This window comes from Vipera ursinii, assembly GCF_947247035.1.
Source record: "Vipera ursinii genome assembly, chromosome: 3".
Taxonomy (NCBI): Eukaryota; Metazoa; Chordata; class Lepidosauria; order Squamata; family Viperidae; genus Vipera; species Vipera ursinii.
Window position 1 is genome coordinate 106,416,995 of NC_139516.1, and position 26,688 is coordinate 106,443,682.

The following is a 26,688-nucleotide window of genomic DNA, read 5'->3' on the forward strand; positions in this document are numbered from 1 at the left end:
CAGTTCTCCAACCTGCATTACCACCAAATTCACAGTTTCAAATATCACATGCACCACCTCTGTTGAAATGTCTTTGATCTGTTTGAAATGTTGAAAGGGCATGGCTTCCATTGCTGTGGTTCTTCACCGCAATCTTTTTCAATCTCAAAGCATGGAGCAACCCAGGCTCATTTATGGTCTAGCCTCTACTGATTATGTTTCTCTCTGGGCAAACAGATTACATTACAACGTACCACCACAATTGGTACCAAAATTTCCATTGCTAAGCAGGGCACCTAAGTGAGTCGTGCACAATTTTATTACCGTTTTTGCCATGGCTGTTAAACTAATCACTGCAGTTGTTAAATGAATCATGCTGTTGTTAAGCAAATCTGGCTTATCCCATTGACTTTGCTTCTCAGAAGCCAGCTAGGAAGGTCGCAAATGGCAAACACATGATCCTGGGATGCTGCAATCATTGTAAATATATATTGGTTGCCAAGTGCCTGAATTCTGATCATGTGACATTGGGGATGCTGTGACAATTGGAAATGTTTAAGTCACTTTTTTTCAATGCCATTATAATTTCAAAAGGCCGCTAAATAAATGTAAATTTGAAGACAGTAGTATTGTTTTTATTTGTACAACAGCATAACAGCTGCTTTTAAAAAATATTCAATAAAATTTAATTTTTGCAACCCATATTGAGGATTACACATCTGTGAGATAGGTACCTATATACCCTTGGGGGGGTGATAATGTAATTTCTCCCCCCTCCCTGTAGGATGTACAACGCTAAAGAATGCCGTTAACAGAGAAAACAAGACATGCTGTGAACTTCAGAGACCGTTTTCCTATTACAACAGTATCAGCTTTTCTCCTTATCAGCTTTTTCACCATCTTTTACTGAACTATAATAGGCAGCAGGTGAACCCTAGCAATACGAAGAGCTGTAGTTCTTTACCAATATTGGGGTGGGTGGGTGTGAGAATATTCCAGGAATGATAACCTGGTTTGTACTGAAGGGAGATCGTATCTGGCTATCTAAAATCTACCTATATAGCAGGCCCTGTCGCTCGACCCACTCGCTTCAATTTTTGTCAGAAGTGGGGGAAAGAAGCTTTTTTCCTCTGCGTTGACATTTCTTCAAGAGCCAACAGGTAGATCGGACAAACTACGATTCTACTCCATTTAACCACGTCGAACCTGAACCTCTCCTCCCCTCGCCCCCAGTTTCTATGGAAACCGGTCAACCTCCCCCCCCTTCCATCGCGCCACTGTAAAAAGATAGTTGACCTCGCCCTAAGAGTTCTGCGCATGACCCATGGGGACCCTATCAGGGTGGGGTTGAAATGGCTGTACTCAGGCGTGCCCAATACACCCACAACCCTTAGCGGTACTGCGCGTGCGTCACTCCCTGACAAAGGGGGAAAGAAACAGTAGTAAACGAAGCGAAAAATCGGATAAGGCGGCAAAAATACCCAACTCCTCCTAACTTGTATTCTCCGCTTGCCGTACAAGGCGAAGAACGGCCCAGGCGGGCGTCGCGCATGCGCGGTTCCGGCGTCCGCGGTTCTACTTCCTTCTTCCGGCCGTCGCCGCTTTTGGGGAGAGGGTGCTGGGTGCCGCTTCTTTGCTGGAGTGAGGTGGACGCGGCGATGGCGAAGCACACGGTCTCCTCCGCGCGCTTCCGCCGCGTCGATGTGGACGAATACGACGAGAACAAGTTCGTGGATGAGGAGGACGGCGGGGATGGGCAGGTGGGGCCGGACGAGGGCGAAGTGGACTCGTGCTTGAGGCAATATCCTTCTGCTTCCTCGGCGGAGGGAGGCAGGGCGGGCGGGGCATGCCATTCTCGGTGGGGTCCCCGCGAGGGAGCAGGCCCGCGAGTGCAGCTCCCCCCAGCCCCCTGGGTTACGGCGACCCCGTGTATACGACCTCTGGAGAGCAGCCAGGAAGCACGGAAATGGCTGGGTCTTCGATGCCGTCCAGGGACTTTTGCAATCCGACTGAGGTCGCCCGAATTACTAGGATTGTTGGTTCGTTTTTGTCTTTGTTTTAAAAAGAGTTCCTTATTTAATAATCCATTTCAGTGGTGTTCCTGAAGTTTGAGCTCTCAAAATGGACTTGAAAAGTTCGTTCATTCTTTGCCTCACCTCCATCTAAATTGTAATGTGAAGGGGGCTAATGAATTAATAGAGCGAGGATCGCAACTTGGAGCCTTTTAATTTAGATGGTACTTAAAGGGTACCCTGTTTTACTTGTGATTAGTAGCCTGGGAACTGGAAAATCATTTAGATATTCTGCCTATTGCTCTTGAGATGCTGCATCTGGGTTAGAGCAGTTCATTATTTAACCCAGCTCAATAGCCTGCAAATGCTTTGGTTCATCGTAATAGGTTTTTCAGAGAAGAAAAGAAAAAAAAAACCCTATGAATAGACAGTTGAAAAAAACTGTTACTGTGTTTTAAACCACAGTATCTTATTTTAAAGTTAGGTTTAGTGTAAATAAGGCTGCAGTAATTCAAATTAGATGTGGGTTATTTTTAGAATCCTCCCAAGATGTACTGAAATAAAGTAATTCTTGGTTCTTGGCTTTTTAAAATGAAAAATCATGCTGTTATTTGGAAGTATTGCCATTTTTAAATAATGTTGATGTTTGTATAAACCTCTATTTGTGGTGGAATTTTGCTTTCCATTTTCTAATAAGTTTCCTTACTCGAGAAAATATTAATTGCTTAATATGATGTGAATTTTCAAGTCTGATCTCAAATGATTAAATTTGGATTTTTCTTGGAGCTTACTCTATCCCATTTTCTTGGAGCTTACTTTTGCATACATAATAGATTTGAAGTGATGAAATTGAGAGGAGTCTTGATTATAGTTTCCCCATTTCCTCTTCTCAAAAAAGGAAGTATATGGCTTCTGCAGGGGTTTTCTTTTTATAGAAACATATCTACAATGCTTCTTAATATAAGAGATGTTATAAGTATATGTAGGAATAGAACCATTGATATGTTATTTGTGCCTCTTGTTCACAGCTGTTTGCTTATTAAGGCTAGTTTTTAATCATACTAGTAACTATTATGTTTGTATATGTTGTATGGTTTCATAAGTAGGTAACAAAAGGTATTGGAAAAATGTATTCCACTATCAGCATGTTTCATTGTTTAATAGATGAGTTGAAGTTCAGTGGTATTTTGCTAGTTCAGATCTATGGATCTTGTTGCACTGTGGACTTTCAGCTAAAAACTAGTTATTTATCTTTATCTACTTATTTATCAATTCCTGTCTCTTCTGCAGCATGAAGTTGTTAAATGTATCAAATTATATTTATTATTTTCTGTCTTTTCAACAAAGAAAAATGCAATTCGTGATTGCTAACAAGTAATATTGGCTTGACTAGTGTGACATGATATTTTCTGGGAAATATACCGGTAACTTGTGCAGGAATTGGAATAGGATTTCCATTTTCTAGAATCAAGAAAACACTTGTAATCACTCACATGGCTCTTGCAAGAATCCCAACTAATATGTCTGAAGCACTTCTAATACTTGAAATGTGATATATTATTAGTAATAACATTGATTCTAAAGACTGGCAAGTTAGCCTTAACTACTTTTCACAGGAAATATGATGGCAGCCTTACAGGCAGCTCTGAAGAATCCTCCAATTAATACAAAGAGTCAAGCTGTAAAGGTATGGTAACAGTATTTTTTAAACTACAAATATTGTCATTGGTAACCTATTCTGCAGTTCAGAATATTTTCATAAAAAATCTAAAGAAAACAGGGTTGACTTGTGGTTTTGCAGCTTTACTTTTAAGAAGAAGCAGAATAACGAGCAGAGTTAATGAAGTAGTTCTTGATTTAAAAGCACTACAGGAACTGGAAAATTAGTTGTTAAAACAGTATAAACATTAAATGAAGCATCACATGACTACAAGTGATTATATGACCTTTTAAATTAATGAGACGTCAAGCGACCGCACCTTGAACTTGCAATCTTCCTTTCCAGTTTCCCCATTGACTTTGCTTGCTAGATGCTGGCTGGGAAGGTTGGAAAGGGCAATTGTGATCATGGGATGCTTGCAACTGTTTTATAAATGCACAATGGTTGTTGAACACCCAAATCACAATTACATGATTGCAGGACTGCTGTGGTAAGTGTCAGGACCAGATCTAAGTCACTATTTTTCAACACTGTTGTAACTTTAAAAGCTGGCTAAAAGAATGGTCATAATTGGACCACTTGTACTAAATCAGTCTACTTAAATCGGTGACTTAATGTAACATGACCATTCAAAAAAATATTTTAGCATGAATAGAGAACAAACATAATTTCTCATTTGTCTGTTTCTTAATTGTGTGTTGAAGTTCTGTATTTTTATCTTTAATATGTTAAATTTAAATATATTTAAAATTAAATAGCTTTAAATTCTGTATTCTTTAAATTTAAGTTTGTTTTGCTTCATTTAAAAATACTATCAGGTTTGGAAGTTGATACTGATATGTGGAAGGATCATAGTCTTGCTTATATAAATGATACTAATATGAACTTTTAATTCCTAGCATTACATAATGAAGGTTAATGTTGCTGACATTACTTGCAGTAGGGATAGGAATGTTTTTGGCATTATAAATAATTTATAATAGCACATTGAAAATGTAAGTGCCATAGATAGCTAAGTGCAGTGAAGGTATTGCATGATAAATATATGCTTCCAGTTTGGAAATATAAATGTTCTTGCACTGTTCAGTGCTTTTTCTTGGTGAGAAATGCTTCTCAGGAAGTAGGAAAGAATTGTTTTCTAATTCTTGCTGTAAGGCCCATAGGAAGGAAGGACTGTATGCAATCTATGAACATGAGATTTCATAGTGCAATCCTATACTGTATGTACTTAGTAAAAGTCTGTATTATTGATTTCAGTGGGACTCATAGGCCATATACCTGTCAGAGCAAGTTACTGATTCAAGGACATATTCAGCCAGAATGGCACTAAAAATGAAATTAGTACATATATTAAAATTAAATAATGATACCTAATACAAAAGTAATACCTAGTGCAAAAAAGTGTTTCTGGAAGGACAAAAAGAGAAAAAAATATTAATCTTTTTTATATAAGATTATTGCAGTGGCCTAATTTGGTGAGTTACAGTTCAGTATACCATGGAATGCCTTTATTTATTTTGCTGCCATCCACACATCATAATCAGAAGTGTTAACAATATATGTTCTTGAATGATTCCTAAATAGTAGTTATTTATGCATTAATAAGCCATATTTTTGCTTGCTGCTTGTTGAATATATTGGACATTTTAGGATAAACAATATTATAGCTTAATGGATTTCTGTGTAGAAATAAATTGTTTCAGCTTGGTGGGACTTAATTTCAAATAGATGTGTATGGTTTGTAATCTATATCTGCAGACAGAGTCATGGGGCCTTCTGTATCACTCTTTCTTTCTGTCTCCAGGATCGTGCAGAGAGCATTGTCCTGAAGGTGCTCATCTCTTTCAAAGCCAATGATATTGAAAAAGCAGTGCAATCTTTGGATAAAAATGGAGTTGATCTATTAATGAAATATATCTACAAAGGTTTTGAGAGTCCCTCTGACAACAGCAGCGCTGTCTTGCTGCAATGGCATGAAAAGGTATGTTACTCTAGATAGCAGATTTTTTTATTCTTATGAGCCCCCTAAACTATTTTCTTGAGTTGTTAAGTTTATATACATTTTCAGCTTGTTCATATTTAGAAAGACTTCTGCTCAACATTGGAAAAACAGACTTTCAATACGCAAGATTGGAAATGAGGTTTTCATTTCATCGTTTGCTGTTTTGTTTCTAAGTCCTCACATTAACCGGTTGTATTGCCTTAATGCAAGGTTTCTGTTATTTTGGATTAGCATATAAAAAAAGGAGGAGCCACAGATACCCAAACAATACAGCCAGAAAAGTCACACAGAAAAACTAAAAAGACAGGTGCCCAGAACTTCAAAAAAGAAAATATATGTAAGGCTTGAAGAACTTTTACAAAAATAAAATTATACATAGGCTGGAAAATAATGTCTAATCAGGAACAGTCTTAGATTACCAATGAAAAAAATAAAATAATGTAACTTTATTACAGATAATTAATTTTTCCAACTTTTAGAAAATGGAGGAGCAAGAGAATTCAACGAAAATGGAAATGCTTCCCCCAAATTGTTAAGAACAATTTGAATAAAAGTGACAGGAACTACAGTTTAAAGAAAGTAAAACAAACACTTCAGTTAAGCTATTAAGTATGTTCTGTGTCCTGTAAATCAGAGTTCATCAACCTTTCAGGGTTGGTGGCCCAGGGAGGGAGGAAAGAACGGATGGTTTTCTGGGAAGGTGAATACATATCCGCGTGCACACAACACCTGTTGCTCATGGTAGTGCCGCAAATGCCCATGACAGTCGCATGAGTGCGGCCGCGAACGGCGACACTCGCGCGAATGGAGCTGTACGCTTATGCACATACATGCACATATGTGCACTAGCCAGCCACTCACACAGTTCAGTGGCCAATAGGCTGCGACCCAGCAGTGGGTTGGGGACACCCGCTCTAAATGTTGCTGGCATTTCCCCAATTAGCAATTTATACAGTGAACCAAGACAATGTATATTACAGCAAGAGATTTAGCTGCAAATACAAAGGGAACATGATTCTGCCAGTGATTTCTATTGTAATGTAAGCTATTTGTATAGCTATGTCTCCCCCCCCCCCTTCATATTATACTAGATTTTTTATGTGGAATGCTGATATTTCTTATTTTCTAAACCTCTTTGTAGAATCCCCATTAAAAATTTAATAAATATCCATAATTAAATTTGTCTTCAGTTCTTATTCCATATGTATGGCTTTTCTGTTTTGCAGGCTCTTGCTGCTGGAGGTGTAGGTTCCATTGTCCGTGTCTTAACTGCCAGGAAAACAGTTTAAGTCCAGCGAAAAATCCCTTTCTGCCATGGGTATGTACCATGCTGGTACAAGACCAAAAAACCAATTGCCATCACTGCCCTGTGGGTAGCATCTGTCTCTCGGCTTGCCTTTTTGCTTTTTCATATCTGTGGCTTAATAGATATATCAAACCTTTTGTGAAATGTTGGATAAATGTAAAAATGAAAATTTGTTTTTAAGAAGAAACCTACAAAGCATTTTAATAACAAATGCAAATTTTTGCATTGGAGTTAAATTTTCAGAAAATCATGACAAGTCACTGCCTTTCCCTCTTCAGATAAATCTTCTGAGTAGATGGCAGGGATTGACATCAATATTTTAAATTCCTTAGCTAGTCAGGCAGCATTCCATGTAATCTGTCGCAGGTGGGATCGCTTAAAATTGAGAGGGGGTAGAAAAAGCAGGCCTTGCATTTTTTAGTCAAATGATAAAACTTTGCCACTACCTGGCAAAAGTCTGTGGAAAGGTTTATGCATTGTGTAAATGTTTTTGTAACAGTTGAATGCAACCATTCCTAATGACTTCATTACAATCACTGCTTTTGCGATGAGTTATTTAAGGAAAGGAACAGATCATGTGAGGGAATTCAGTTTAACAGTTGCCGCTTGATAATGTAATATGTGTAAAAGGATTAGGGCAAAACTACATACTGCATTTGACACGGGCTGCTGCCAAAAAACTTCTTTGGGATGACATTTTCCCTTAATTTCTAACTTTCAGCATCATTCTCTGATACTGTTTTTGTGTGTACATAACAACTTATAAAATTTGCAATTAACATAAAAATTAGTCATGACACCAGAATGTGAGACCACAGATTCTATATGTTATACTGGAGCAGTGAGAGAAACAACACACAGGGATGCTAAATTGGTATTGTTCTCCCTAGCAATTTAATGTATAGTTTTATTTGAAAATACAGACATTCCTTGATCAATATTCAGGTACTGTGACTTAGAGGATCTTGAATTTTGCTCTTATTATGGTCATGTTCCAAGTTGTATTAAGTAAGATGATGTTGATCAGGAAGGAAAAAAATCACCTATAACAGTAAAGCATGAATTTCCTAAAAGATGTAGAGCATTCCAGAATGAAAGCTGCTTGAATGTGACTTTGGAGCAGAGCTCACTAATATATTCCATTTACATTTAATGGAATTATGAAGATTTTGCTCATTTTTATATCTGCTTTTTTTGTAAAATGAAAAATAATAAAATGGTCACTGTTAAATATTAATTTTCAAAGTGTGGTTTTGTTGTCTGTTGCTAATGTATACTTAGAGAAAGAGAAAGGGAGTAATGAAAAGACTAATAAGTGATAGGAATATGCAGTAATCCAGGTTCAGAGAGCAAAGTGTGATTCAGCATGGGTTGTCAATATCTGGAGCACTTTATAAGGGACACCTTAACATGCATTCTTCCAGAGATTGCACAGGAGCTGCAGAGTAAAAAAAATGCCAGTGTTTAAAATGTTCACAACATACGTTTGGTGCCTGCTCATATACCCTGCAGATCAAATATTGTTGCTTGAATACAGATTGCTGCAAAGCTCTATCCAGTGAGCTTCCAAGAAAAGACCATAAAGGTCTTACAAAGTGTAAACCACAGAAGGAGAAGGTTTTCATTGTGCAGATATGAATGAAGAATCTGCCATTGCAGACAATGGATGTTAGTCTAAAGTTAACCTTACACGCTATGTAACCAAACAAGGACTTCAGTGGACATAGTATAAGCATATTATGAGCACTTCAATAGCTGCCATAGAAAGTGGTTTTCTCATAGCTAGTCTCAAAGCACACTTGTACTGGTCCTTCTACACTTACAGGGATCTCATGTTCTGTTTACCTTTCTCCTTTTTCTGAGGAATTGACATGATTGAATTGAGTTGAATTGAATTGAATACTTTATTTGGACAAGTGTGATTACTCATAAGGAATTTGTCTCTGGTACAAAAACTGTACATGCAAAGCAACAGAATAATGTCAATAAAAGGGGATAAAGAGGTTAAGAAAGGTAATACAGCCACACTACATGTGTTAATAGACATTAGGCAACACAGAGAATTAAGTATTCAACAGAGTGATGGCACAAGGGGAAAAAAACGCCCTGTGTCTAGTTGTTTTGGCGTGCAATGTCCTATAGCGCCGTCCCGAGGGAAGGAGTTGAAACAGTTTTATGTCCAGGATGTGAGGGGTCTGTGGATATCTACTCAGCTCTCCTTCTGACCTGCACAATGTACTATGGAAGGCAGGCTGGTTGCAATTGTTCTTTCTGCAATCTTAACTATCTGTTGGAGTGTACCTGTACCAAACCAGACATTTATAGAAGTACAAATAACAGACTCATTAATTCCTTTGTAAAACTGTGTTAACAGCTCCTGGGCAGTTTGAACTTTCTGAGTTGACGCAGGAAGAATATTCTTTATTGTACCTTTTTAAATTATGTTTCTAATGTTGAGTGGTACTATTTACCATAATAGCTAATTGGAACCTCTGATGCCAAAGCAATATTTTTATGTGCTCCAGGTACGACTAGCAGACGTTGAAACTGTTCTTAAACTGAACTGACAACACATTTATTTATATATGTATTTATTACAACATTTTGACACCATTTTATTTCAACCAGGTTGAAATTTGAAATTATCCCTTTAAATAAGATAATACAGACAGGAAACCAGAACCATGAACACTAACTCTACCTTTCTTATAAAGTTACAGTAACAGAATCTTGCAAGTCTGAAGAATTAGGATGGCTCCTTTCTGAGATGCTTTACCTCCATCCCTTATGTAGACTCGGATGCCTCTTTTCAGACCATTGTCTAGACTAGACTGTGGTTTTTCCTCCTATCTCCCAAGATTATTCTCACAGACCATTACAATCACAGACCGTTAAAATAACCCATAAATCACTCCACCATAGATGCCACAAGAAATTACAAAAGAGCCCAAACACATTGACTCTCTGCTAGAATAGGAAAGTTTTCACAGTTACGTCAAAGGCAAATAAGTTGGGGATGCCCTGTGATTTGGGGGTGAGGATATTCCATAACATGGGAGATATGATCACAGAGGTACATGAGTGCCAAACTATGTAGCGCTTTAAAGATTGAAAACTACACCTTGAAGAAGTATATTGGGATCCAGTGAAGAAACCTGAAAATGCATGCTTCTTGTGTTTCTACATGTAGCTTTCAAACAATACTGGTAATCCTTGAATTAACAACCATTCATTTAGTAACCATTACAAGTTACAACAGCACTGGAAAAAGTGACTTGTGACCATTTTTCACCTGACTTGCAGCATCCACACGGTCATGTGATCAAATTTCAGATGCTTGGCACCTGGCTCATATTTATGACAATTGCACTGTCCTGGGGTCATGTGATCCCCTTTTGTGACCTGATGAGCAAAGCCAATGGGGAAGCCACATTTACTTAACCGTGTTAAGCTTAACATCTGCAGGGATTCACTTAACAATGATGGAAAGAAATTCTGTAAAATGGGGCAAAACCCAACAAATGTCTCACTTAGCAGCATAAAGTTTAGGCTCAATTGTGGCCATAAGTTGAGGATTAGCTGTATTGCTGATGTTTGATCTAAAGTTAAATAATAAAATGGCATAACAGCCCTTTTCTGGTATGGCAACTTTCAAATCAAGTCAAATATTTTTATTAGGACTTTGATCAGACTTTACAATAGGAAAAGAAAAATAGTTGGGAACAGGAATTCATTATCGGGGGGAAAAGAAAACAGTAAGACAAAAGCACATTATGTGCAAGCACTTGCATGACCTTACATAGATACTTGGGCTACCTGGTATGCGAGTGTAGAATTAACATCTCTGAAAAAATAATACACATACAATTCATCAGTATGAATGTATCAATATGATCGGAGTTACTCTAAGGGAGACTGGCGGTTAAGAAATAAGGAACATAAATGATTATATATAAAATTTAAATGTGACTGGGGAGATCAGAGCACCTCTTGGGGCATCATAAAAGGGACACCATATGAGGATATGGTCAAGAGTTTCTATCTCCCTAGATCCACAAGGGCAAAATCCCTGTATATAAGGAATCCAATGAAAGTTTCTTGCCAACAGAGCAGTCCATCAAAGTGGACTCTGCAAAAGGCCTGTCTATATTTGCTTAAGAGTTAGATTGTATAGATATCCTACAGAAGAGAGCTTACAGCTTTCTACTATCTGGCAATAGAGTTCAGGAACACTAGTGAAAACATATTGGCAATCAATGCCCCTAATTCTTTCTATATTATTGATTTGACTTTCCTTAAGAGTTGACTGGTTTAAATATTCAGGAGAGAGGCCAAGACTGTAAAACTGTTTACATAGGTACAGTGCCAGTAAGATTGGTAGCTGACTGACAACAGCAGGGGCATCAGGCCAGGAGTGTCAAAAATTACTTGGAGTCCTGAGATTAGCATCCTGGTCCAGGCCTAAGCCTTGATGTTTGACACATTCACTTCAAACCTCAAGACTGCATTGTCCTAAGTCCTTAGGTTTTTGTATGGCCCAAGTTACATCCATATAATAGTTGGGCAACTGTTTTAGTCATAAACTATTTGATTGCCACTGGAATGTAATTAACCCCCTGTTGCCTATAAAATTTAGTTACTGCTAGTGTACTCTTTTGGGCAGTAGAAGTGACATAATTTACCTGGGCTATTAATTTCCCAAAAACCTGAAATACAATATCCAAGATTAAAACCATTTGATTTGCTCTACAGTATTTCACAGGAATCAGTTTTCCACTTGTGTCTTTGTCATTTGTTGGAAAACTGATGATATGATGTGGTAAAACTTTGGATATATCATAGCTGATAATTAAGTGTTCCTCATTACAGTAGGATGCTAGGGTCTTTAGTGCTCACTTCATACATGTAGAAGACAAGGAGAGAAAAATTGCATAATCAGTGGGAGATTATAACATTTTATGGTTCCTCGCATAATCAGCCAGATGTTAAGACTGGATCTGGTTTTTTTGTCCAAATGTCAAGTCCTTCTTACTGATCTGGGATAGGTAGATGTGGATGTTTGGTGGTGTAATAGGTATCAATGCATGATCACTGCTGTTCCGAGTAAAGCTAATTTTTGCAATTGACCAATGGTGAATTTGTCAATGCTGATGGTGTTCAAGTGGTGCTCGGTTTGTTCTGGATTATTATTATTGGCAATTTGCTGGTCAGAAAGAGAGAACATAGCAACAAAATAAGTTTCTTGAAGCATCCTAGACTGTGAAAGAGTAACAAAGATTAACTTTAAAATTCTATAATGAAGTAGCAAGAAAATATACAGATAGTTCTCAACTTAATGATCATAATGGAGCCTGCCCATTAGGGTCATAAGCTGTGACAGTCCTAAAGTGATGTCAGAATCCATTTATAATTCATTTCTATCTATCTTCTCTAAATTACAAACTAATCCTTACTATCTCCTGAATTCTGTCATTCTAAAAAAAGGGGAGGGGTATGCATGGGGTTTTTATTACTTTCACTTCCTGGATACAATACAAAGTAACCTTTTGTTGATTCACTTCGTGTCTATTAACCAAACAATGTGGCCATTTGCCTTTCATCCTATGCCTCTCTGAAGATCTGCTCTTTACCGACAGCCAGGGAAAAGGGGAGGGGGAAAGAGGCAACACTTGGAATCTGAGCAATAAGAAGACAAATGATCGTGCCAATGGAGCCAGATGGATGTTATCTTTCCTGAAGCAACACTTAGAAATTTGCCAATTTGAATCGCCCGGAAGAACTGTGAGTGGGGGCCCCCGCTTGAGAACTCTTTAAAACATTGAATGGTGGAGGGAATTCCCCAGATCCTGTCTCACATGTCTACTATCAATTTCTCTTAATAAATGATTCCTGTTGGAAGAAACCGCTTTCAAGATTTCTGTTTTCTTAAGATGTAGATTGAAGTGGGTCCTTACAGCATCATCACATGACTGACATGATTTTAATATACTTTTTGCAGTGGTTGTTAAGCAAATCCCCTGGTGAATCCATGGTTGTTAAGAGAATGGCACAGTTATCAAGAGAATGCATTGCTTGCTATGGGACATTTTGGGCAAAAATTGAAAGTAAACTCTAGTTTTCAGCAAAAACAACATAAATTGCAGTCACATGACTGCAGGATGCTCCAAACAAATGTAAATGCAGACCAGTTGCTCAGCATCTGAAATGTGGTCACATGACAATGGCATAGGGGCCCAGCTATTGGATTTGAGTTGTAATTATTTTTTCGGTGCACCTTGTAACTTTGAATGGTCACTAAGTTGAGGAATAATTTGAGGACTACCCACACATTGGTTTTCTTGAACCATACAAATGTCAACAAAGTTCTGTGAAGCACTGGTCATACATGCCCATGTGATTTTTAACAGAATAAGAGAGTTCAAAGAGTTCATCTAGTCCATCCCCCTGCTCAATTAGGAGACTCTATACCATTTCTGACAAGTGGCTGTCCAGTCTCTTCTTGAAAGCCTCCAGTGATAAAGCACCCACAACTTCTGAAAGCAAGCTGTTGCATTGGTTGATTGCTGTCAGAAAAATTCTCCTTATTTCTAGGTTGGATCTTTCCTTGATCAATTTCCATCCATTGTTCCTTGTCTGGCCTTCGGTTGCTTTGGAAAATAGGTTGTCCCCCTCCTCTCTGTGACAGCCCCTCAAATATTGGAAAATTGCTATTATGTCTCCCTGGTCCTTCTCTTCACTAGACTAGCCATGCCAAGTTTTTGTAATCATTCTTCATATGTTCTAGACTCCAGGCCCCTAATCATCTTTGTTGCTCTTCTCTGCACTCTTTCTAGAGTCTCAGCATCTTTTTTATAGTGTGGTGACCAGAACTGGATGCAGTATATTCTAGGTGTGGCCTTACTAAGGCTTTATAGAGCAGAACTAGTACCTCACGTAATCTTGATTCAATCCTTCTGTTAACGCACGTTAGCATTGGATTGGTTTTTTTGGCTGCTGTCTCATACTGCTGGTTCATATTTAATTGATTGTCTGCTGGGACTCCAGATCCCTCTCATGCTTACTGCTATTAAGTCAGGTTTCATGTGTCCTTTTGGTTTTTCTTGTCTAAGTCTAAGACCTTACTTTTCTCTACGTTGAATTTCATTTTGTTAGATATGGCCCAGTGTTCAAGTCTGTTGAGATTATTCTGGATCTTGAGCCTATCATCTAGGGTGTTGAATATTCCTGCCAGCTTAGTATCATCTGCAAATTTGATAAGTTCCCCTTCTATTCCCTCATTTAAGTCATTTATGAAGATATTGAAGAGTACTGGCCTAAGATTGAACCTTGTGGTACCCCACTGCTTACTTTCCTCCATGTAGATCAGACATGTCAAACTTGCGATGTCACGTGATGTTGCCCAACGTATCGGGACGGTTTTTCCATTGCCGGCAATGGGGTGGGCAATGGGATGACGCGTCCGGCCTGCGGGCTGGCAGTTTGACATGCCTGATGTAGAAGTATCACAACCAATTTCATTTAGTCCCCCTCTTTCTTCAGTTGCTCCATTCATACTTGGTATTGCAGTTTCAGCAACCACATGAGTTTGCAAACTTGCAGTTCCTTTGAGTTGCTCAAAGTTGCTGTAGCAATCTTGGAGAAGAAATCCTATGACTCATTTGCTTGATAGATTCAGAACTGGTTAGAATGAGAGACTGACAGAATAAATGAGAAATTGCATCTTATGGGTGGTAATGATACATTACGCATCTTATTTAAAAAAAAAAGGCTTTACATCACAGGGAAAAAAGTGTTTCTGTACACAGGAGTTGTCCATACTTTAAGCCAAAGTTCCTTACTTTAGCCCAAAGCCTTATCCTGTGACCCTGCTAAACTCAAAAAGAGGAAGGAAGGAAGCATTGCTTAATTTTAAAGGTTTGTCTGCATAGACAAAGGGGTGTTTGTCTCTGTTCAGGAGAATGTGATGAATCATAATTCTCCATCTTCCCCATTGCAGAGAAAGACACACTATTTGGGGGAGGGGGATTGTAAGAATGTATCTGTCTTGTGGGCAAGAGGTTACCATCTTTTTTCCCTTGAAAAGTAGGGTGAAAGAACAGTAATTAAGGATTTGCCCACCCTTGAACTATCCATGAAATAATATGTTCAGTTTATGGTGTCTTCCAAAAATTGCTGTTCATTCTCCCAGAAGGACTAATCTTAGAGAAAAAAATGAAGATAGAAATATTATTGTTATCACCAAGTGATAGTTCTGATTGAATCGATACTTTAATTATTGGTTCTTTCTTAAGGATCTAAGATGGCTAAAGATATCATAAGCGTATGTGCTATTTTAAGTAATGCAACATCTTGTAATTGATGAGATGAGATTCTGTCCATTCCTATTGTATTCAAATGCTTTTTCAGATATTTTGATACGGCATCAAAGGCATCTACCACTATTGACATTACTATTACTTTCTTTTTGCACATTCATTCAATCTTTATTTGAAGTTCCTTGTATTCTTTCTCACCAATATCAGTTACCCATATTTGTTTCTTTGTAACAGTAGCCATATCTGGCTTCTTATTTATTTCTTATTTATGATGGTAAAGTCAGATTAGACTGGATTTGGCATTTTTAGCCACCTACTGAGTCCTTCCCAAGGGCCTGGGATAGTCAGATGTTGTTTGATCATGTTAAAGGTAACATCATAGGATGCTAGCTGTTTCAAGTAAAGCTGCCTTTTGCAATTCACTGATATAATTCTGTCAATGCTGGCGGTGTTCAAGTAGTTATACTTTGCAAAGTTCTATGTGAGTTTGTATAGGTAAATTGCATACCTAATGTAGGTACTATTAGCTGAATTTGCATACAACTACAGCCTTTATTTTCAACCTATTTTCTTTGAAACTGACAAAAATTGACTTTGTGCATGGTCCAATCCAGAGGGAGCCATCTGATGAAATGATTGTATGCATGTTTCTGAAGTTCAACAGAAAAGCTTCATTAGCTTTTTCCAATAATTTTAAATCAACATTCTTGCTTGGAAGGAGAAAAAATGGGATTCCATTCATATGTTTATTGATTGTTTTAAGCATGATGTAAAATTATGTTTCCCAAATGCCTTTAAAAATACACTCAGCTCCTGATCAGAGCATAACTGGATAGTGCTTGATCTTACTAAAATTTCCTCATTTCAGGCAGGAAAACCTTTGATGCATCTAGCCAGCCCAGTAGATATAATGAGATTGCTTTCTAGTTAAAATCCTTGTTTCTGGATCCTGAGATGGAAGCGTTTTCTGAGATCCACCTCCTAGTAAGAGCTCCATTTTTGGTATTAGCATAATTTAAATTAACTTGATACTCTAACCAACATGCATGGTGACCTTCTATATTCTTATAACAGTAAATAATAGCAGTAAATTTAAGCATTCATTGATCTTTCTCTTTTTAAAATAAATAACAAGTTGCTCTCACTTCTGAGTTTGCAGTTTATCCTATTTTATTAATCCGATCAATGGTTTGATTTTGCATATTTTGCCAATCCAGTAAGAGACAGGGAGTTTTTTTATCTTTTGGAAATGCCCCTTCTTTTTATCTGCTTTTGCTCACTGACCAATAAAAATGGGATGAGCTAATATGATGTTTTTCAGTGACTAGAGACTGGTTGGCATTTGTAAGTGCTTTTTTTCCTTCAGGATGGTGATGATGGAAATATTTCTTTTTAAAAATAAAAAATGGTGTGTTTAGCTCAGTTAATGCACCTGTTTTCCTTGTTCTTTTGCTGCTGAATTTTGGTGGCATGATCTTGAGGATTACTGAATTAAAAAGGAAGCGATCTGCAGTCTACAAGTCATGGATTGGCCATTCCATCCAAGACGGAAGCATACTACCTGACTGGGCCATTTAAAGCTGTCCCTGTTTTTATTTTCTCACAAACATGGAGTTGTTTCCCCTCAATATGACAACAATAAATGAAGGCAGGAAAATAAGAAATTGATTCGGACATCTCATAATCCCGCAATGAACCAAGCTGCCAAACAATGTTCTTTTGTACCAATTATTAAATCAAGTCTATAAGTGCCTTTTGGAGAATACAGGTAGTTCTTGACTTAAACTATTCCTTTAGTGGCCTTTCAAAGTTACAATAGCACTGACTTATGACTATTCTCATTTACAACCATTGCAGTATGCCCATAGTCACGTGATCAAAATTCAGGAGCTTGGAAATGATATATATTAACTGGTATATATTAACAACATACCAAAAAAACCCACTGCAAAATACATACTAGAAACAAAAATTAAAATGAACAAGAAAACAGTAAGCGAACTCCTGTCCGACCTTGATGAGTATAAATCACCAGGACCCGACAGATTACATCCCAGAGTTCTGAAGGAGATGTTATCTCAGAACCATTGCACCACATCTTTCATAAATCCTGGACCACCGGGGAAGTACCTGAGGATTGGAAAAGGGCTGGTGTGGTCCCCATCTTCAAGAAAGGAAAAAAATGGACCCAGGAAACTACAGACCAATCAGTTTAACATCAATACCTGGGAAGATCCTAGAAAAGATAAAAAAAAACCCAGATCTGCAAACAACTAGAAACAAACAAAGTCATAACTAGTAGCCAGCATGGGTTTGTTAAAAACAGATCATGCCAAACCAATCTTATCTCATTCTTCGATAAAGTGACTAAATTAGTAGACCAGTGAAATGCTGTGGACGTAGTATACTTAGATTACAGTAAGGCATTTGACAAAGTAGACCACAACCTACTCCTTGGTAAGCTAGAAAAAGGTGGAATAGACAACATCACCACCAGATGGATCTGTAGCTGGCTGGCAAACCGTACTCAATGAGTAGTCCTCAATGGCACTACATCCACATGGAGAGAGGTTAGCAGTGGGGTACCACAAGGTTCTGTCTTAGGCCCAGTTCTCTTCAATATCTTCATAAATGACTTAGATGAGGGAATTAAAGGGGAACATATCAAATTTGCAGATGACACCAAACTGTCAAGAGTAGCCAGAAGACAAACTCAGGATCCAAAAACTTGACAAACTTGAACAATGGACCCTATCCAACAAAATGAGTTTCAATGTGGAGAAAAGCAAAATCTTACACTTAGGCAGGAAAAACCAAAGGCACAATACAGATTGTATGAGACCTGGCTCAAAAACAGTAACTGTGAGAAGGACCTTGGAGTCCTAGTGGATAATCACTTGACCATGAGCCAGCAGTGTGCAGCAGCAACCAAAAAAGCTAATATAATCCTGGGTAGTATAAACAGAGGCATAGAATCAAGATCATGCAAAGTTATTAGTACCATTTTACAAAGCCCTTGTAAGATCACACCTGGAATACTGAAGCCAATTTTGGTCACCAGATCACAAAAAAGATGTTGAGAGTTTGGAAATAATTCAGAGAAGAGCAACTAAGTTGATCAAAGGCCTGGAGGCTAAAACATATGAAGAACGGTTGCGGGACTTGGATCTGGCTAGTCTAAAGAAAAGAAGAAATAGGGGAGACATGATAGCAGTATTCCAGTATCTGAGGGGTTGCCACAAGGCAGAGGGGGTCAGGTTGTTCACCAGAGCCCCAGAGGGAAGGACAAGAAACAGTGGTTGGAAATTGGTCAAGGAAAGAAGCAATCTGGAATTAAGGAGAAACTTCCCAACAGTGAGGTCAATCAACCAGTGGAACAGCTTACCCCCAGAAATAGTGGGCGCTCCATCACTGGAAATTTTTAAGAGATTAGATAATCACCTGTCTGAGATGGTATAGGTTCTCCTGCTTGAGCAGGGGGTTGGACTAGAAGACCTCCAAGGACCCTTCCAGCTCTATTCTATTCTAACTGTGGCAAAAATCAAAGCAAAACTCACTTAACTTTCTTGGTTAGCAATGAAAAATTTAGGCTTGTTTATGGTCATAAGTTGAGGACTATATGCATGGCTATTTTGTAGCATTTTAATATGTGAAGAACTAGATGTTCGGCATTTCTATTCCATGAAGGTCATGACAGTATTTGCCCTTAGTCTCTTGTTATCTGAATACTAGCATGGCCTTAATGTTTTCAAATAGTGTGGCAATATTATCTAGTCACAAGATTTCCTTCTCTGATTTGCAACCGTACTATAAAGGGAGGCAACCCACTATTTCTTAAATGTGTTGGAAGTTTATGCAATTAAAATGTCAGAAAGTTTGCTGCACAGAAAAGACAAAGTCCTAACTATGTACAGGTTTCAGTTAGCTTCATCTAGCTATATAGATTTGACATGAAACCTCCTTTGACAATTCAGTGACAGATTTCCTTCTTTTCAGTGGCACAGTGTTTTGGGAAAAGAAATGTGTCACTTAGTTGGCTTCAGTCAGGCAGGGTTTGTGCTGCTTGTAGAAGCAATCAATGAAGGAAGAAAAGAGAAAAAAGGTTATTGGTTTATGACAGGGGTCTTCAAACTTGGCCCTTTTATGACTTGTAGACTTCAACTCCCAGAATTCCTCAGCCAGGCACGCTGGTCATAAAAGGGCCAAGTTTGAAGACCCCTGCTTTATGAGAAAGGATTGCTTGAAGTTGAACGAGTTTACTTCTGCACTTAGTTCATATTTCAATTCTTGCTGTCAAAACCACAAGTTGTATAAATATGGCATAGAATAGAGGCAATGAATTTAAGTAGAGAAGCCCATCACCCAAATTCAGATTTGCTGTGAACTCTCTAGGATGGCAATACTGGCCTGCTTGAAAGCGTTGTTTAAGGATTAATGAGGTGAGGTAATTTAAGAGACAACATGATGCAGATTAGGTTCAAATTCATTCTCTGATATAAGCTCACTGATCTGACTTACCTTATCTCACTTATTTGTTTTGAGGCAAAAAAAGAAGGGAACACACCTTGTACTTCTTAGATGAAAACTGTGATACAAACATAATTTGAAAGTAGGTGAGGTATGCAGAACTACAGGAACTGTAATAAGTATGGAAGTCACTATGGGTAGCCTAAGTTAGTGAAAAGGTGACAGGGATCCAGTTATCTGGGGTGGAAATAATTTTTTCCATTGCATGGTGACTGAGTTCCTTTATTATTCTGATTAATGTCTGAAGGATATTTTTTGTCTGAAGCCATAAATTATTACCTACAAAATGAAAAGACTAGGTGGTTTATCAGTCTAAACCTACTAAAGACTTAATGTATATGCAATCTAGATAGACTCTGAGAAAGTGGCTTAATTTCCAAATGAAACACCTTTAAGTTAGAAAAGTTTGTTCTTTCCCAGAGAAGTGGGAAGCTATAGATTTTAGTTTTCTTTTGGCTGAAACGTAGTGGACATTTGTGGATACTTATCTGTTAATCTATCTCACTGCAAAATGGAAATTTGGTTCCATTTACAAAATTAAATCCTAGTTATTTCCTGCTACAGTGGGAATGCTATCAACTTCCTTCTCTTCAATTTGCACATAGAAAGTTTTTTTTTCTCATTCACACTTGCACAAACATAGGCACACCCTACAAACTAAATATTGTGGCCTCAGAGCTCATCATATTGCCTGTTGGTAAGAGTAAGGAAGATGATCTTGATAGAGATAGGCACGAATCATGGCCTAGGGGCCTGAAACATTGTTAAAATCCAAAAAAGAGAAAACATTCTGGAGTGAATCAGGCAAATGCCTCCCTAATTCATTTGATCCACAGATAGTCCTTGCCTTATGACCACAACTGGGGCCAGAATTTCCATTGCTAAGCAAAGCACTTGATAAATTAGCCATGCCAAATTTTATAGCCTTTTTCCCCCATGGTTGTTACATGAATTACTGCAGTTATTATATGTTCATTAAGTGAATCTGGCTTCCCTCACTGACTTTTCTTGTCAGAAGCGGGTTGGAAAAGTTGCAAACGATGATCAAATGACCCTGGGATGCTGCAACCATCATAAATATACGCTTGTTGCCAAGAGCACAAATTTTGATGATGGACCATGGGGCTGCTGCAAAAATTGCAAGTGTGAGAACCAGTCATAAATAACGTTATTCAGTGCTGTTGTAATTTTGAAAGGTCACAAATGAATGGTTGAAAGTTGAACTCTATCTGTAGTAAGGAGGAGGAGGAACAAAATTTGCAAGTTTTTATTATTATAGCCAACATCAATAAAATTAGTGTTAGCCTTCCAGCAGAATTGATTTAGCCTTCCAGCCTTCCAGGACTAGTGTACTTAGTGGGGCTGACACCTGTTCAGAAAGCATTGCCATCTGTTCACTAAATAGAAGGTTTACAGAACAATTTGCTCCAAACTGACAACACATAATAGTATTCCTAGAAAAAACAGTAGCCAAATATTGAATAAGTGGGGCCTTCAATGGTACATCCCTGCTCTTAATGCTTTTTCTTGCTGGAGCTGAACAGCAAATGGTTCTAGTTAGAAGAAGAACTAGGAAGTGCTCAGACAAGATACTTTTTGGCATGATGGAAATAATAAATCCAACACATCATGGGGCTGGGACAATACTTGTTCCACATCAACCATTAATATTCCAGCATATCATTGGCAATAGATGTTAACAAAGCTGTTTCCAGTTGCTTCTTATTTGATGTAATCCTTCCACCCTCTAGAGAACTCTCCCTAAACTCTTTCTACCCAAATACTCATTACGGTGTAAGAGTTTTCTGAATGTAAGAACAGTGTGTGTGTGTAAATGTAATTGTCCCCATTTGTCTGTTTGTATAACTCTAAACGGAAGGACTATTTCATCTTTAATTGATCTGTAAGTCATTCTTACAGTTGAGTAAGCCTCAACAATACTTGGAGCCTTTCCAGATAAAGAATAGAATAAATGCAGTATGCAGTATGTCTAACCAGATTGCTCAAATGGCAATATTTCTATAGCCTATCCATGACAGAGCTATACTTTTTTTCATCTTATCAGACCCATAGTCTACTTTTAAACCTATTCTGTTATGGAGGAATCACACTTTCCCCACATAATTTTATCATTTTCCATTTTCCACCCTTGACTCAGTTTTTCTTCTTCTTTAAAAAGAAATACATCTGTTATGTATTAAGCTTTATTGCAACACCTAAAGCTGTGTATAAGAGTCACCACCAGGAGGCGTTGAACTGTAACTGTTTTGGCGGGAAGCATTTCGGCGGGAAACAGAGGTTCAAACCGATTGGTTGGTTGAGTACCTGGCCAGGTGCTGGCCAGGTATATAAAGAGCACAGGTAGCCCCTATTCCCCAGTACAGTCCCTTCACCTAATAAAGAGCTGCTATGCTGTACTCATCATCTCGGCGTCCTTCCTGCTCTCCAGAACCCACTACACAATGACACCCATCCACCCATTACAAAAGAGAGTTAGGATGGGATCAGTTCTAAGGATCAGAGGAAGCCACTTATGGTCCTTAAACTTCCAGATGAAAACCAATAACAATTAAGGAATTCTATTTGCTAGAGGTAATTATTAAAATAGGGGTGTGTGGTGGCCTAGCAGTTAAGATAGCTTGTCAACCAGAAGGTCAGCAGTTCAAGACTCAAGCACCGGGGTGAGCTCCCATTACTTGCTCCAGCTCCTGCCCAATTAGCAGTTCAAAAGCATGCAAATGGAAGTAGATACCACTTTGGTGGGAAGGTAACAGAGTTCCATGCTCCTTGATGTATAGTCATGCTGGCCACATGACCACGGAAGTGTCTTTGGACAATGCTAGCTCCCTTGGCTAAGAAATGGAGATGAGCACTGTCCCCAGCCTAGAATCACAAATGAATGGACCTTTTTACTTTAATTATTAAAACAGATAAACAACTTGGGCAGAATTAAGAAATAGTTGGTCAGTCAATGCATCTTTCTAATCTTGACAGTATTTTCCAATAGGCAATTTTTAAAATGTCTTTTCCATACATTTTCAAAATCAACAATCACAGATTTAATATTACCCAGAAGATGAACAATTTCCTACTAAGCCAGTTTTTTTAAAAGGAAGAAATACCTATATCTGGATAAATAGGTGTTACCTACAGATATAGTAGCTTGCTTGAAACAATTTTACAAAGAATCCTCTGTTTAGAAAGTGGTATCATTTGAGTCAGTTTCGGTGATTTTACTTCCCCCTGAGAGCTGGTCTGCTGCAGTTGCTGCTTCAGTGAGGACTGAAGACACTTCCTGCCTGATATGTTTGCGACATGCAAAGCTTTCTGAAAAAATACCAAAACTGGAAGCAAAGAGGCTGTTCTGGTTGAATCAGAAAAAGACTGAACAAGTTAGGAGTGAAGGAGAGAAGCGAGATAAACCCAAGGCTGTTCCTGAATCACCTAAGGATTTTGGTTTTACCATGTCACTTGTAGAGACCACCCGGCTTTGGAGCGAAGGTGTATTGGCTGCTGATCGCAAGGACTGGGTGGCAGCCCTTGAAGCCTTCATGTCTGTTCAGAATCCTTCTTCCAAAATCTACTTTAACATTGGCTGCATCCACCTGATCATGAAGAATTTGGAAGAGGCACAAAAGGTGAGTGGCTGGATTTTAAAATTGTCATTGGCAGTGGCTGAACAAAGCATTCATGATCACCTATCAGATAAAAATACCAACTTCTGATACAGGTTGCATAACTGATCGCTTTAAAAAAATTAACCATACTCGTAAAATAATAATTTGGCAGCCAAATATTAAGAACTGCCAGGTGTCTGTCAGTCCTTTTTTCCCATTATTTGATAGCTCCAGGCAAATATATATATATATATATACATATACACATACACACACACACACACACACACACATTTATATATATATATATATATATATATATATATATATATATATATATATATATATATATATATATATATATATATATATATATGTTTCAAATGTTAACTATTTAGATTACCTTGCTAGGCCCCAAACATGGGGCAAATCTTTATTTCCTGTTTTCAGCCTATCTTGAAGGCTATCGAACAGGCAGTAGTCACACCGGACAATTCATATATTTGTGTAAATTACTAAATCCCTTTAATTCTTTGTTAGTAATTTACACACACATATATATATATATATATATATATATATATATATATATATATATATATATATATATATATATATAATTTTATTATATTTATATACCGCCCTTTCCCGAAGGACTCAGGGCGGTTTACAGGGTGATTAAAAACAAAAATACAAAAGTTAAAAACAATTTAAAAAATTATATCCGTCCCTGAACAAATAAAACCCCAGTTTATATATATATATATATATATATATATATATTATATATATATATATATATATATATATGGATCCTTGGTTTTTCGGGTTTTTCCCCGCGTAGAACTAAAGGTGTAGGCGCAACGTTTCGACGAAATCCCATCCGTCATCATCAGGCTAGTGGTTTCTGCTTCCTTCTTCTGGGAGAAGTATGTGGCTGTTTGTTTTTCTTTTTTAAACTGCCAGAGGGGGTGTGTTCTGTGAGTGGAAGTGTGCTGATTGGGTGGGGATTATGTGTGTTCTGATTGGATGGGAGTGTGTTTTGAATGGTGGGGGTGTTCTGATTGGGTGGGGGTGTGTTTTGAGTGGATGGGCTGGTGGCGGATGGGATTTCGTCGAAACGTTGCGCCTACACCTTTAGTTCTACGCGGGGAAAAACCCGAAAAACCAAGGATCCACATACAGGCACCCGCGAAAACCTCAGAAAACAAATATATATATATATATACAGTACATACATACATACATATATATATATATACAACAATATATATATATTGTTGTTGTTAGCTGCGAAGTCATGTCTGACTCGCAACCCTATGGACAATGCTCCTCCAGGCCTTCCTATCCTCTACTATCTTCTGGAGTCCATTTAAGCTCATACCTACTGCTTCAGTGACTCCATCCAGCCACCTCATTATCTGTTGTCCCTTTCTTCTATTGCCTTCAATCTTTCCCAGCATTAGGCTCTTCTCCAGTGAGTCCTTCCTTCTCATTAGGTGGCCAAAGTATTTGAGTTTTAGCTTTAGAACTGACCGGTTTGATTGCCTTGCAGTCCAAAGGACTCGCAGGAGTCTTCTCCAGCACCATAGTTCAAAGGCTTCAATTCTTTGGCGCTCAGCCTTTTTTATGGTCCAACTTTCACTGCCATACATTGCAACTGGAAAGACCATAGCCTTGACTATACACACTTTTGTTGACAGGGTGATGTCTCTGCTTTTTAGTGTGCTGTCTAGATTTGCCATGGCTTTCCTCCCAAGGAGCAAGCATCTTTTAATTTCTTGGCTACAGTCCCCATCTGCAGTGATCTTGCAGCCAAGGAAAATAAAATCTGTCACTATCTCCATTTCTTCCCCATCTATTTGCCAGGAACTGAGAGGGCCAGATGCCACGATCTTGGTTTACTTAATGTTAAGTTTCAACCCAACGTTTGCACTCTCCTTCTTCACCCGCATATCTTAGGTTGTTGATATTTCTCCTGAAAATCTTAATTCCAACTTTTGATTCAACTAGCCCTGCCTTTCTCATGATGTGCTCTGCATATAGGTTAAATAGGCAGGGTGACAGTATACAGCCTTGCCAGACTCCTTTCCCAATTTTGAACCAATCAGTGGTTCCGTGTCCAGTTCTCACTGTTGCTTTTTGGCCCACATATAGGTTTCTCAAGAGACAAATAAGATGGTCTGGTACACCCATCTCTTTAAGAACTTGCCACAGTTTGTTGTGATCCACACAATCAAATGCTTTAGCATAGTCAATGAAGCAGAAGTAAAAGTTTTTCTGGAACTCTCTAGCTTTCTCCATGATCCAGCGTATGTTGGCAATTTGATCTCTAGTTCCTCTGCCTCTTCGAAATTCTGCCTGTACTTCTGGTAGTTCTCGATCCACATACTGCTGGAGTCTAGCTTGTAGGATTTTAAGCATAACTTTACTAGCATGAGAAATGAGTGCAATGGTGCGATAGTTTGAACATTCTTTGGCACTGCCTTTCTTTGGAATTGGAATGTAAACTGATCTTTTCCAATCCTGTGACCACTGTTGAGTTTTCCAAATTTGCTGGCAAATTGAGTGTAGCACTTTTACTGCATCGTCTGCCTTGGTTTGCCTTGGATTCGAACTGAGATCATTCTGTCATTTTGAGGATTATATCCCAGTATTGCTTTTCCTACTCTTTTATTGACTATGAAGGCTACTCCATTTCTTCTGAGGGATTCTTGCCCGCAGTAGTATACCTGATGGTCATCTGAATTAAATTCACCCATTCCTGTCCATTTTAGTTCACTGATACATAAGATGTCGATGTTCAGTCTTGTCATCTCTTGTTTGACCACGTCCAGCTTTCCTTGATTCATGAATCTTACATTCCAGGTTCCTATGGAGAAAAAATCTTTAGAGCATCGTACTTTCCTTTCACCACCAGACACATCCATAGCTGAGCGACCTTTCGGCTTTGGCCCAGTCGCTTCATTCTTTCTGGCGCTACTAGTACTAGCCCTCTGCTCTTCCCCAGTAGCATATTGGACGCCTTCCGACCTGAGGGGCTCATCTTCCAGCGTCATATCGTTTTGCCTTTTGGTACTGTCCATAGGGTTTTCATGGCAAAGATACTGGAGTGGGTTGCCATTTCCTTCTCCAGTGGATCACGTTTTGTCAGAACTCTCTACTATGACCTTTCCGTCTTGGGTAGCCCTGCACCAGGCATGTTAATGCTAGAAAAGAATACTCAAACACCAGGATAACGTCAAAACTAAACAGTTTAATATACTTAGC

At 38.3% G+C, this 26,688-nt stretch overlaps 2 protein-coding genes across 5 annotated transcripts in view; both read left to right on the forward strand.

Annotated features, from left to right (window-relative positions):
• Positions 1 to 1,361: 1,361 nt before the first annotated feature.
• On the forward strand, positions 1,362 to 8,196 carry ARPC5 (actin related protein 2/3 complex subunit 5). Of its 2 annotated transcripts, none has more exons than XM_083357515.1 (4): positions 1,362 to 1,780; positions 3,606 to 3,678; positions 5,456 to 5,632; positions 6,880 to 8,196. In XM_083357515.1, exons 1-4 carry the CDS (start codon positions 1,530 to 1,532, stop codon positions 6,940 to 6,942), a joined length of 564 nt encoding a protein of 187 aa, XP_083213641.1. In that variant the 5' UTR covers positions 1,362 to 1,529; the 3' UTR covers positions 6,943 to 8,196. The 2 variants fall into 2 exon arrangements, with proteins under 2 accessions (XP_083213641.1, XP_083213642.1); XM_083357516.1 differs by lacking the exon at positions 1,362 to 1,780 and adding an exon at positions 1,809 to 2,018 and having other exon boundaries at positions 3,608 to 3,678.
• Positions 8,197 to 23,158: 14,962 nt separating this feature from the next.
• The window catches only part of NCF2 (neutrophil cytosolic factor 2), a 518,710-nt gene continuing 515,180 nt past the window's right edge, over positions 23,159 to 26,688 (forward strand). The window contains exon 1 of one of the 3 annotated variants that reach the window (XR_014492066.1): positions 23,159 to 23,439. Coding sequence is in view for 2 of the 3 variants with exons in the window: in XM_083359090.1 (XP_083215216.1) it covers positions 23,266 to 23,439 (174 nt within the window). In the remaining variant the exon portion in view is untranslated. The remainder of the gene's footprint in view (positions 23,440 to 26,688) is intronic. The other 2 variants (XM_083359090.1, XM_083359091.1) reach the window with 2 other exon arrangements.

Coding starts and splice junctions, on each gene's coding strand:
- ARPC5 (XM_083357515.1), top strand. CDS start 1,530: ATGCGCGGTTCCGGCGTCCGCGGTTCTACTTCCTTCTTCCGGCCGTCG. Junction 1,781..3,605: donor GTGGACTCGTGCTTGAGGCA/ATATCCTTCTGC, acceptor ACTACTTTTCAC/AGGAAATATGATGGCAGCCT. Junction 3,679..5,455: donor CAAAGAGTCAAGCTGTAAAG/GTATGGTAACAG, acceptor TTCTGTCTCCAG/GATCGTGCAGAGAGCATTGT.